This window comes from Sminthopsis crassicaudata, chromosome 3 (genome assembly GCF_048593235.1).
Source record: "Sminthopsis crassicaudata isolate SCR6 chromosome 3, ASM4859323v1, whole genome shotgun sequence".
NCBI lineage: Eukaryota > Metazoa > Chordata > Mammalia > Dasyuromorphia > Dasyuridae > Sminthopsis > Sminthopsis crassicaudata.
This window is the reverse complement of record NC_133619.1, coordinates 509,467,432-509,479,653: the sequence shown is the minus strand read 5'-3', so window position 1 is coordinate 509,479,653 and position 12,222 is coordinate 509,467,432. Positions and strand designations below refer to the sequence as shown.

Here is a 12,222-nt window from a genome sequence, read left to right as displayed (position 1 = left end):
TTTCCAGTGGACAGACACTTGGGTAAATGACTAATAAACAAAGTGGGGCCCTTGGTAGTGCCCAATGGATGGAGGGTAAAGAAAATGCCTACCTTAGGGTCATCAAGGAAGGAGTCCTATAAGAGGTAAGTATAGATCCTGTTTAGAGGGAGGAAGGGAGCAGTCCTGGGGAGCCAGGAGTGACATCTCCACACTGTTCCAGGCACACTGAAGGTGCTTAATTGCTGTGTCCTTGATCCTCCATCACCCCGGATCTCCCTCCCAGCCTCACCCTCCACTCCCTGGCAGGTACACAGACTGGGACGAGCATAAGATCCTCCACTGCTTCTGCTACACGGCCACCGTCCTCACCAGCACCCTGGCCTTCCAGAAAGAACAGAAGCTCAAGTGTGAGTGCCAGGTGAGCCCGGCTGCTGCCCAGGGGACCAGGGGGACTTCCCCAGACTCTCCTTCCCCTTCCTCACCCTCTCTGTGCTCATCTTTCCTTTCTCACTCTGCTCTCGTCCTTGCCAACGTTATCTTCCTCATTCTCATCTCCATGACTCCCTGTCATTAAGTCTGACCAAAGGTGTTCTAGGCAGGTCAGTTTCCTAATATTACGTAGATCAGAAGTTCAAGAGGATTATTGAATGTCGGAGCTGGAACCTTAGAACTAAGGATGTTAGAGCTGGGAGGGCCCTTAGAACCTAGGATGTTGGGAGGGGGGAGGGGAGGGGGCTTAGAAGACAGAGTGTCAGATGTGGGAGGGCCCTTAGAACCCCCCAGGATGTCAGGAGGGGGGGAGGGAAGGGCCCTTAGAACACAGAGTGTCAGATGTGGGAGGGCCCTTAGAACCCAGGATGTCAGGAGGGGGGAGGGGAGGGCCCTTAGAACACTGAATGTCAGATGTGGGAAGGCCCTTAGAACCCAGGATGTCAGGAGAGGGGAGGGGAGGGCCCTTAGAACACAGAGTGTCAGATGTGGGAAGGCCCTTAGAACCCAGGATGTCAGGAGGGGGGGAGGGGAGGGCCCTTAGAACACTGAATGTCAGATGTGGGAAGGCCCTTAGAACCCAGGATGTCAGGAGGGGGGAGGGGAGGGCCCTTAGAACACTGAATGTCAGATGTGGGAAGGCCCTTAGAAGCCAGGATGTCAGGAGAGGGGAGGGGAGGGCCCTTAGAACACTGAATGTCAGAGCTGGGAGGGCCCTCAGAACACAGGATGTCAGAACTGGGAGGGCCCTCAGAACACAGAGTGTTAGAGCCATGAGCTTGTGTACACACACACACACACACACACACACACACACACACACACACACACACACGGAGCCTGCAGACACAATACAAATCCTGGCCCTTGAGGCAGCCCATTTTTACCAAGGAGAGCACGGAGGGCCAGAGTGGGGCTGGGTCCCCTGGAGCCCACACTGGCAGAGCACAGTTTCTGACTGCCCCCGGGGAACGGGACATTCCTGTCCAGTGAGAGTGGGGCCTTCTTTCTCCCTCCCCCCAACAGCAACATTTCCCTGTGACTGTTACCGTGCCACCTGCGGCCCGTGGGCTGTTCTCTTGGTGCCCGTGCTCCCTCTGGTGGTCACTGGTCGGTGCTGCACAACACTGGTGAATGACTAGGAGCACTATAGGTGCTCGCAGTCCGCCATGGGGGGAGGGAGGGCGCCGCACCGGTACAGACCCTTATGCAGGCCCGTGTCTGGATGCAGAAGCGCCTCCGGCCTCTCCCTCCCTCTGGCGGGTGAATCTCTCGCGGACTCTCGGTGCCGCAGCGGGAGGAGGCTCTGAGGGACGGCGGCTCGGACTCCCCCTCTCAGGGGAGGGGAACGGTCTCGGCGGGGGCGCGAGGCAAGCGGAGGACTAGATGCGGACAAGCGCCTCCTCCCCTAAATGTATGACAGGGAAGCTCTGAGTTCAGATCCAGCTTCAGGCGCTTGCTGCGCGTGTAACGGCCGCTCGCTTAAGCTGCCACTTTGTTTCTTCATTTGCAAAATGACTTTCACCGCAGCCCTTACTCCCAGGCTGCTGTGTGACATTTGATGGTGATATTTATAAGTGATATGTACAAAATACTTTGCAGACCTTAAAGTGCTACATGAATACTGACATTATTGTTGCATTACATATTAATAACAACCTCATAATACACAGTATAAACATACAATGTTATATTTTATCATTACTACATATAATAACATGTATCATTATTACATCAAAGGCCAGGCTGAATCTCCCGGACTCAGCCTGGAGGCCGGCAGGGAGGAAGAAGGAGGCATGTGATGGTGGTTGAGGGCTTTGTGGAGCCTGCTGATCTAGAAGTTGGGGACTCGTAGAGACTGAAATCTCCGTTTTTTGCCCCCTTTCTAGGCTCTTCTCCAAGTGGCAAAGAACCTCTTCACACACTTAGGTACGTCTCCTTCCTTCAGCTTTGGGCGTGGGCAGGGACGGAGCGGGGGTGGGGAAGGCTTTGGGAAGGAGGGCGGCCCAGAAGCCCAGCTTGGGTTTCCTTGGAGAACAGCGTCTCATGGTGAATCTACACCCCGCAGATGATGTCTCTGTCCTGCTGCAAGAAATCATCACCGAAGCCCGGAACCTCAGCAACGCAGAGATGTGAGTGAAGGGGCCCGGGAGGAAGGGGCGGGTCCTTCCTGGAGATGCATCGAGATCGCTGAAGAGAGACCAGGGGTTCTTAGCCCAGGAACTCATTCTCAGAAACGGTTTCTAAAGGTTGCAGAGAAAACCAGTTATATTAAAATACCATTATTACTTTTTTTTTTTTTTTTGAAGTTCAAGATAAATCCAACTTCTTCCTTTTACGGAGCACGAAACTGAGATTCAGAGAAATTCAGTGACTTGGTACCCAGAGTCTTCTAATAGAGGGGTCCGGATGGCAGAGGGAGGGAGGAGAAGGGCAGCAGCTTTGGGGCCGTAGCTGCAAGATGCCCCTCCTCTTTCCCATCTCTTTTCCCCGCTTCTTTCTCTCAATAGTATCCCTCGGCCAGGCTTCAGACACTTCCAGGGAAACTTTTGTGTGCTAGCTTCAGGCGGCTTGTGAAGAATGTGCAATCCCAGAGGGCTGTTGTTTGAGGGGATAATCCACAAACTTGAACTCCATTTGATAATTCTCTTTATTCTCTCTCCCTTTCCGGAGGAGAAAATGCTGCTCTCTAGTGGGAATGTGGGTGGAGAACCCCCAACCTTCCAGCAGTTGGCAGGCTTCCTTTGGGAATAAGTCCTAGAAAACAGACTTTTGTGGGCTGTAGTGTATGGAGTCAAGGGAAAGATGGAGTGGATGCCAGATTTGTAACAGGACACTTGAAATTGGCATCCATTCCCATCTTTCCCCTGACTCCATATACTACAACCCATAAGTCTGTTTTCTAGGGTGTCTTATGACCAGAAGTAAGTGCAGCAGAAAGGTAAATGTAATGAGTCAGGGATGTCCAGTCTCTGATCCTAGGGAACCAAGTAGATTAGGGGACCAAGAAGGTCCAAATGACTTGGAGAATTTAGATTGCTCTCTTTAGATTGCATTAAGAGGTTTTAGAGAATACTAAGAGTAGAAATCCTGATGTCATAGTCCTTGGATGTCCCTTGTCCTCTCCATCTCTCTGTATATCATATAGGTATGTGTATATATTATATGTGTATATGTGTGTGTGTTTATATAATATATATATACAGAGAGACAAACACATATATAAAATTTTTCTAGTTATGTGTAAAATAATTTTTAAAGTTTGTTTTTAAAACTTTGAGTTCCACATTCTCTCCCCTCCTCCCTCCTCATTGCCATCCCCTTGAGAAGGTATATGTGAAGTTATGCAAAATATTTCTATAAAAGTCACATTGCAAAAGAAAACATGGATCTCCATCCTCCCCGCCAAAAAAACTCAAGAAAAATAATTTTTTTAGAAAAGTATGCTTTAATCTGTATCCAGATACAATCTGTTCCTTCTCTGGATATGGATGGCATATTTCATCATAAGTCCTTTAGAGCAGTCTTGGATCATTGTATTGCTGAGAATAGCAAAGTCATTCACAACTGATCATCCCCCCCAACATTGCTATTTCTTTGTACATAGTACACAGGAAAAATAAAATTTTAAAAGTATCTTTCAATCTGCATTCAGATACAATCATTCCTTCTCTGAATATGGATAGAAATTTTCATCATAAGTTCTTCAGAGGAGTTATGGATCACTGTACTGCTGAGAATAGCAAAGTCATTTTCAATAACATTGCTGTTATTTTGTATGCAATACATTTCACTTTTCTTGAGTTCATGGAGAACTTTCCAGGTTTTTCTGAAAACATCCTGCTCATCATTTCTTTCAATAATCTTCCATCATAATCACATACAGCAATTTATTCAGTCATTCCCCTCAATTTCCAGTTCTTTGCCTTGAGAGCCTTGGATGTCTCTATAGAGCTGGTTTAAGGTCAGGAATCAGATGGGGATCCAGGCCTGAGTCCTGAGATGGGATCTTTTGCTCAGCTCTAACTTGGAATTGGGGTTCATTCCCTCTTCAGGATATTTCTCAGAGCTGCTGCCTTCCAGCTCCCATAGTTTAGCTGCCTAACTATCCTTGCTGTGAGATTGCTAATTTGAGATCAATGAGGAGGGAAGATCAATGAGGAGGGAAGTTCAATGAGCTCCACACTCTCAATAATTAGCCCTCCCCATGCCCTCACAAAACCTTTATTCCCAGGAGTGCCTGGGCAAGTGTGACGATCAGGAACCTTCCTTACTCTTTGGTCTCCCTCCAGCTGCTCCGTGTTTCTCTTGGATCAGAATGAGCTGGTGGCCAAGGTGTTTGATGGCGGTGTTGTGGATGATGAGGTAAGGGCTTGTGGGGATGGGGGCTTGGAGGGGAACACATAAGGATGGAGAATCAGATTTGGTGGTGGGGTGGGAGGGACTTCAGGGGGTGTTGGTAATTCCTAGCTGATAGATCCTGGCACTCACACTTATTTCCTCTTGTCCTGGTTTGCCCAGACCTATGAGATACGCATCCCTGCAGACCAAGGGATCGCAGGTCATGTGGCCACCACTGGCCAGATCCTGAACATCCCAGACGCCTACGCGCACCCCCTATTCTACCGAGGTGTGGACGACAGTACGGGCTTCCGCACCCGCAACATACTCTGCTTCCCTATCAAGAATGAAAACCAAGGTATGTGTGCCCAGTACACTCCTACAGCCCAAGAGGTGGGGAGGCTCTCAGAGGACCACAGGGATCAGACAGCCTCAAAGGGGTGGAACTGTGGGAGCCATGGGGACACCATGGATGTAGGGAGCTAGGAGTACAAGGGAATGTCTCCCACCCAACACCATTTCCACCCATTCCTCCAGAGGTGATCGGTGTGGCTGAGCTGGTGAACAAGATCAATGGCCCTTGGTTCAGCAAGTTTGATGAGGACCTGGCCACGGCCTTTTCCATCTATTGTGGAATCAGCATCGCTCACGTGAGCTCTGAACCCTGCCCTGAAAACTCTTCCCGTTCCCAGTACCTTTGAGTTCTGAGTCTTCCTTTCCTCCTCCTGCCACTCTCCTTCAGACCCAGGGAAGAGGGGAACCCTTCTCCAGTCAAGTCAACAAGTCAATAAGCATTTATTAAGCACTTAATATTTTCCTTCCTCTGACTTTATCTTCCTGTCCCTTGTAACTTTGTAATTCCGCAGTGGGGTTGGAACCTCTAACTCTTGTTTCCTGGACCCAAGGTTTTCTACTAACCTAAGAGAGGTGAAACCCATGAACCAGTCCCAATCATGCTACTGACCTTTCTGTGGGATCTTGGACAAGTCACTTCTCTTAAGGCCCCAGAGGGAATGTGAAAAGAGAATAATGATCATTTTAGCAGTGTGTAATAAAGTATCTTATGCCAATCTCCAAAGCTGGAAAAATGTAGTCCAGACTAGGGGTTCTTTTGTCAGAATAATGCTTATATATGTATAAAATAAAATACACAAGAGTACCAAGGAAAACAATTATCAAAATATTTTATTAAAATAAAGTTTACAAACCCCGGTTAAGAAACCTTGGTCTAATTAGTAGTACAGTTAAGAGGATTTGGAACTGGTCATATGGCTGTACATAGAAAGTGGTTATGGTATCAACTTTTAGCTAGATTTTTAGTAGAGTGCTCCAAGGATCTGTGCTTCTCAAGTTCTGTTTAACATTTGAAAAAGAATTTTGACAAAGATATAAAAACCACAGGAAAACTAAGAAAAACAACCACATTTAAAAAGTTATCAAAATATTTTAATAAAATAAAGTTTACAAACCCCAGGTTAAGAAACCTTGGTCCAATCAGTAGTACAATTAAGTAGATTTGGAACTGGTCATATGGCCATAAATGTGTCAGGGATTGGTTATGTCAGTGTGGCCATTTTCTTCTCCAGTGCAGATAGCAACCTCTCTAGGCCTTAGTAAATATTTGCTAATAAAATGGGATTTATTTGAGATAAATGATTCAACAGCCAACTTCACAACTGCAGTAGGAGGAGGAATGTAAGTCAAAAAAAACATATCTTAAATTTCCCAGTGTGTGAAAAGTACTTTATTAGGTAATGAGGATTTGGGAGATAAAAAATTCTCCCAAGAAAATGGATAGAGACTTAACAGAATTTGAGGAGAGCAAAAGCTCTATTAATCAAGAGGATGAAGTTAGGCATGTTGAACCAAGTTAAATCTCACTAGGGAAAGAGGTATGGATAGAAAACCATTTTGGGGGGTTGTTTTTTGTGAAAAAGATTTGGAGGTTTCAACATTATGAGTGGGGACCAGAAACATTCACATGATCTCAGAGAGAGCACATCTAGGTTCAGTGAGAGGGAAGTAATGGCGTCATCCTCTACTTGGATCTATTGTGTGGACTATTGGATGGGAGCTACATTTTAAGAAGGACATCAACAAACTGAATAGTTTCCTTAGAAAAATGTCAGGGGATGAAAAGGAGACTGGAAAATATGCGACTTGGGGATTGGTTGAAGGAATTGGGGATGTTTGTCCTAGAGAAAAGAAGCCTTGGAGTGGTGGGACGTGACATCTTTCTTTGCCATTTTCAAAGAGTGAGCATGTGGATGAAGGATTTGTTCCAATAGGCAGAATTAGAAGCATATTGTGTTGGGGCCAGCTTGAAGGAGCTCCAGAGGGTTGATTGTTAAATTTTCATTGGGAGTTTTTATATCTCACATATGGGCAAACACTATAAATAAGGGCTTGATTTATTATATTATTGATTTCCTAGACATAAGAAAGTGAGGGAGAAAATGTCAATAATTCAGATTGAATTTATGTTGATTTTTTTTTTGGACAGCCATCTATTAAAGGCTGTACCAGCATACCCTTGAATAGCAGCCTCCTCATTCAGCTGCCATCATAAACCAGTTTCTCTTTCTATCGTCACTCTTTCTCTCTCTGTGTGTGTGTATATCTGTCTCTGTGTGTGTGTCTCTCTCTGCTCTGTCTCTCTCTCTGTGTCTCTCTTTTTCTGTCTCTGTCTTTCCATCTTTTCCTCTTCTTTCTTCATATTATCTTTTTCCTCCTTTTTTCCTCTACCTTTCCTTCTATCCCTTTCTTTCTCCTTCCCTTCCTCTCTCTTTCTCTTCCTCCTTCCTTCTCTTCCTCTTTCTCCCTCTCCTTCCCTTTCTCCTTCTTCCTCCTCCCTCTCCTTCCCACACTTACTCTCCTTATCTCTTTCTTTCCCTCTCTCTACCCCTGCTTTGAAGACTGGGTCTTTCTATTTCTCCCAAGCTAGAATTTCAGTGATCAGTCATGGACTCTATCCTTGTTGATCATCTTGAAAACTTGAAGCTGCTCTGTTTCCAGCATGAACCTGGTAGCCGCCTACTCCCAAGAGCCTCGCCATTTGGGTGCCAGACTTACTATGAACACTCAGTTGGCTTTGGCCCTATTGTACCTCAGAGTTCTTGAGCTCAAAAGAGCCATCAACTTTAGCTTCTGTAGTAGCAGAGATCATAGGCATAGATCATCATTCTCAGCCTCTTTTTTTGAGAAGTAGGTTATTACTGATGTCTTTTGTTTTTTCTATCATCTGTATTCCCACATATATACATAAATGAGCATATATAAATATATATATACATATATGTATTATGTATACACACAAAGATATAAATGTGTATATTATATATACCCCTCCACAAGTTTGAAGTGGGGCAGCTAGGTGTTGTAGTGGATAGAGCACCAGCCCTAAAGTCAGGAGGACCCGAGTTTCAATCTGGTCTCAGATACTTAACATTTCCTAGCTGTGTGACCCTGGGCAAGTCACTTAACCCCAATTTCCTCAGCAAAAAAACCATATATAAATCTGAGAGATAGGAGTATATATATATATATATATATATATATATATATATATATATATATATATATATATATATATATATATATATATATATATATATATATACTCCTATCTCTCAGATTCTAGACTCATCCCCTGCCTTGACTGTCTCCTTTGGCTGTGAGGAGAGACTATATCAGGAAGCATCATCTGAGGACCTTTGTATCCCTTCTCCAGTCTTCATCCCTTCTCCCTAAGGCTCCCAACCCCCCCTCCCAACTCCCCATCCCGAGTCACATTGTCACCAGGCCAGCTTCTTGGGTGAAAGCCCTAAGAGAGTATCAGTGCATGGGAACAGCTGTTGGCTGAGTTCAGACACCTGGTCCCCTGCCTCCCCATTCAGTAGTGCTACCCAAATCTCCCTCCTTCCTCCCCCTCCCAAGTATTGGTGGGAATAAAATACAAAGGAGTGGGGTGAGGGAGGACTCTGTGACTTAAGTAAGGGCCTAGAAAGGAACAGGAAGAAGTGAACATGAGGATATTCTGAGCAAAAAAAAGCCTGGACTAATGTATTTTTTTTTTTATCTTTCTTTACTCTTGAACATGCCAGATGGGATGGGAATAATAGCAATTCCTATTTATTTAGTGTTTATAAAGTACTTCCCTTTCGGTAACACTGTGAGACACATAGAAATAATAATAATAATATGTGTTTGTGCTTTGCATATGTTGGCCCATTTGATCCTCACAACAACCATATGATGCTATTATCAGCCCCATTTTACAGATGAAATGGGTGGCAGAGAGTTGGTGACTTGCTCAACCCAGGAATTGTCCAAGTTGAGATATAAATCCAGGACTCCTGACTCCAAACCAGGCTCTCTTTCATAGCTGTCGTGGAGGAAAGGATGTGTTGGGTGCTGCCTTCTCTTAAAGTCTCCATTACATGCTTCCTCTTCTCTCCTCAGTCTCTCCTATACAAGAAAGTGAATGAAGCCCAGTATCGGAGCCACTTGGCCAATGAGATGATGATGTATCACATGAAGGTAAGGTCTTCCCCATCCCCTCATCTATCACCTGCAGATGAGGGACTGAAAGCAAAAAGGGGAGGAGCCAGCCTCTGGCACAGCTTAGAGTCAAAGGCTACCCTGGGAGAAGTTTAAGTTGAAGACAGGACAGTCAGGACAGCTTGCTGTTTGAGGAGAATGGTGGAACCTGTGGGAGGACTGAACAAGGAAGCCACTGTATACAATGATATTACATGGATAGATGGGTAGAGCTGCTTAAGTTTCATGTTTGGAGAGGGCAAGCCTTATATGGACTGATGATTTGTTTAGATTTAATTAGATATTTATTTTTAAATATATCAGGTCTTATTATATCTATTTGTTTATGTATACTTTCTTATGATCAGAGCTGTCCAAAAGTGCAAAAGCTTGTCCTGGGAACTAATGAACTCTTTAAGCAGAAACTAGAGCCTACTTGTTGGGGATATTGTAGGAAGGATTCCTCTTTGGGTAAAGGTTAGTCTAGATTCTCTGGCAGTCACTTCTGACCCTGAGATTCTGGCCAAAAGGACTCATTTACAGCAGGGCTTTTTTTCTACTCACGACCCCTTTGTGCTTGAGAAATTTTTACACGATCCTGGGCATATACATAGGAATACACATCAAACATTTACTAATAATAAATCATAATTTTGATCATTAAACCTGAATTTAAATCTCTCCCAACATTCAGTTAAGCAATCCCATATGGGATTGTAATCCACAGTTTAAGGAGCTTTGGCAAATGAGAGCATCTTAAAGGGGAAAATATATCTTGTACTTTTGGGTGGGGTAATGTAGCTATAGATATACTGATTTGTTTTTGCATTAGTATTCCTTCTCAGTCTTCTTTCACCCTCTCCCTACTGTCAAAGACCCTAGCATTGTAATGACCAACACTTTATCTCATATCTGTTCTAGTTTTAGGGAGGGAAGAAGTCTTATATAGGACAGAATCTTTGGTTACAATAGAAAGCAGAGGAAGGACAGTGAAGGATCCTGCCCTGTGCCTCAGGCTGTACCTTTCAGAGTATCAGTTCTTCCTCTCTGAGCTAATTTAAGAAACCTTTGCTTTGATTCCAGGTCTTTCCCTTTTCATTTTCTTATTCAAATTCCCTGATTTTTTTTCTTTTTTTTAAAATTAATTTTATAATTATAACTTTTTTTTGACAGTACATATACATGGGTAATTTTTTACAACATCATCCCTTGCACTCACTTCTGTTCCGAATTTTCCCCTCCTTCCCTCCATCCCCTCCCCTAGATGGGAGGCATTCCCATACATGTTAAATATGTTATAGTATATCCTAGATACAATATATGTGTGCAAAAACGAATTTCTTGTTGCACTGGAAGAATTGGATTCAGAAGGTAAAAATAACCTGGGAAGAAAAACAAAAATGCAAACAGTTTACACTCATTTTCCAGTGTTCCTTCTCTGGGTGTAGCTGATTCTGTCCATCATGGATCATCAATTGGAACTAAAATTCCCTGATTTTTAAACATCAATCCAAGACCCCCAAACCCCAGGGTGTTCGGACACTGAGCCTGTCTGTCCCCCTGGGCTTAGAGATCTAGGGAACAGTGGATAGGAATACTGGCCCAGAGTCAGGAAAATGTGAGTTCAAATCCTGTTTCAGACAATTACTGGTTGTGTGACTTTTATGAGCTCTTCCTTATCTGTAAAATGAGAAGTTTGAACTGGATGGTCTCTAAGGTCCCTTCAGACTATTAATTGCAGAATCAGTGACTTGCTGTTCCTGATTTCCAACTACCTGCCCTTCTGCTCCTGCCATTGTATCTCCATACCCTAGTCTGGCATTCTGCACCCTCATCTCTATTCCTGGTTGTGGAACATTTCTGAGCACTTACTATGTGCAGAGCCCTGGGCACAGCCCATCCTCAAGAAGCTCACCTTCTATTGGGAGAGGCCCTGTGATCCTTAGGGTGCAGTAGCAAAGTAGGTGATGATGCTCTTTTTAAAAGTTATTTTCACCATAAAAATCACATGATTTTTGATGATAGACTTTCTCATTTGTTCTATGCAGGTACAATTTCTCCCATCTTGAACCTTTTATAGCCACAAGAAGTTTGGCTCCTAGTCCTCATCTCCAAGTAGAATGAAGGACCTCTTTTTAAAAAAAATGTTTATGTTTTTATTTTCCCTAGTTACATGTGAAACATTTTATACATTTGCTCTTAAAACTTTGAACTTCAGATTCTCTCTCTTCCTCACCATCCCTTCACCCTCATTGAGAAGGCACATGTGAAGTTATATAGAACATTTCCATAACAGTCATATTGAGAAAGAAAACATAAATCTCAAAAAAAAAACCCTCAAGAAAAATAAAGTTTTTTAAAAAGTATGTTTCATCTGTATTCAAATATAATCAGTTCCTTCTCTGGATATGGATAGCATTTTTCATCATAAGTCCTTCAGAGTAGTCTTATATCATTGTATTGCTGAGAAGAGCAGAGTCATTCACTACTGATCATCCCACAACATTGCTATTACTTTGTACACAGTACATTTCACTTTGCTTGAGTTCATGGAGTACTTTCCTTTTCTGAGAGCATCTTGCTCATCATTCCTATAGAACAATAGTATTTCATCATAATCACATACCATAATTCATTTAGCCATTCCCCAACTGAATGGCTCAATTTCCAATTTTTTGCCCCAAGGAAATAACTGCTATAAATATTTTTATACTTATAGGTCCTTTTCCTTTTTGAAAAAAATCTCTTTCTGGAATTCATATCTGGTAGTGATATAGTTAGGTCAAAGGATATTTATGACTTTATAGCCCTTTGGGTATAATTCATATCTTTTGATCATTTATCAATTAGGAAATGGCTTTTTTAAATAAA

At 43.5% G+C, this 12,222-nt stretch overlaps 1 protein-coding gene across 2 annotated transcripts in view; it reads left to right on the top strand.

Annotated features, from left to right (window-relative positions):
- The window catches only part of PDE2A (phosphodiesterase 2A), a 172,644-nt gene that overhangs the window by 146,821 nt on the left and 13,601 nt on the right, over nucleotides 1-12,222 (top strand). For both annotated transcript variants that reach the window (XM_074303997.1, XM_074303996.1), the window contains exons 14-20: nucleotides 289-400; nucleotides 2,361-2,400; nucleotides 2,540-2,603; nucleotides 4,764-4,836; nucleotides 4,993-5,170; nucleotides 5,350-5,462; nucleotides 9,274-9,351. In XM_074303997.1, coding sequence (XP_074160098.1) covers nucleotides 289-400; nucleotides 2,361-2,400; nucleotides 2,540-2,603; nucleotides 4,764-4,836; nucleotides 4,993-5,170; nucleotides 5,350-5,462; nucleotides 9,274-9,351 — 658 coding nt within the window. The remainder of the gene's footprint in view (nucleotides 1-288; nucleotides 401-2,360; nucleotides 2,401-2,539; nucleotides 2,604-4,763; nucleotides 4,837-4,992; nucleotides 5,171-5,349; nucleotides 5,463-9,273; nucleotides 9,352-12,222) is intronic.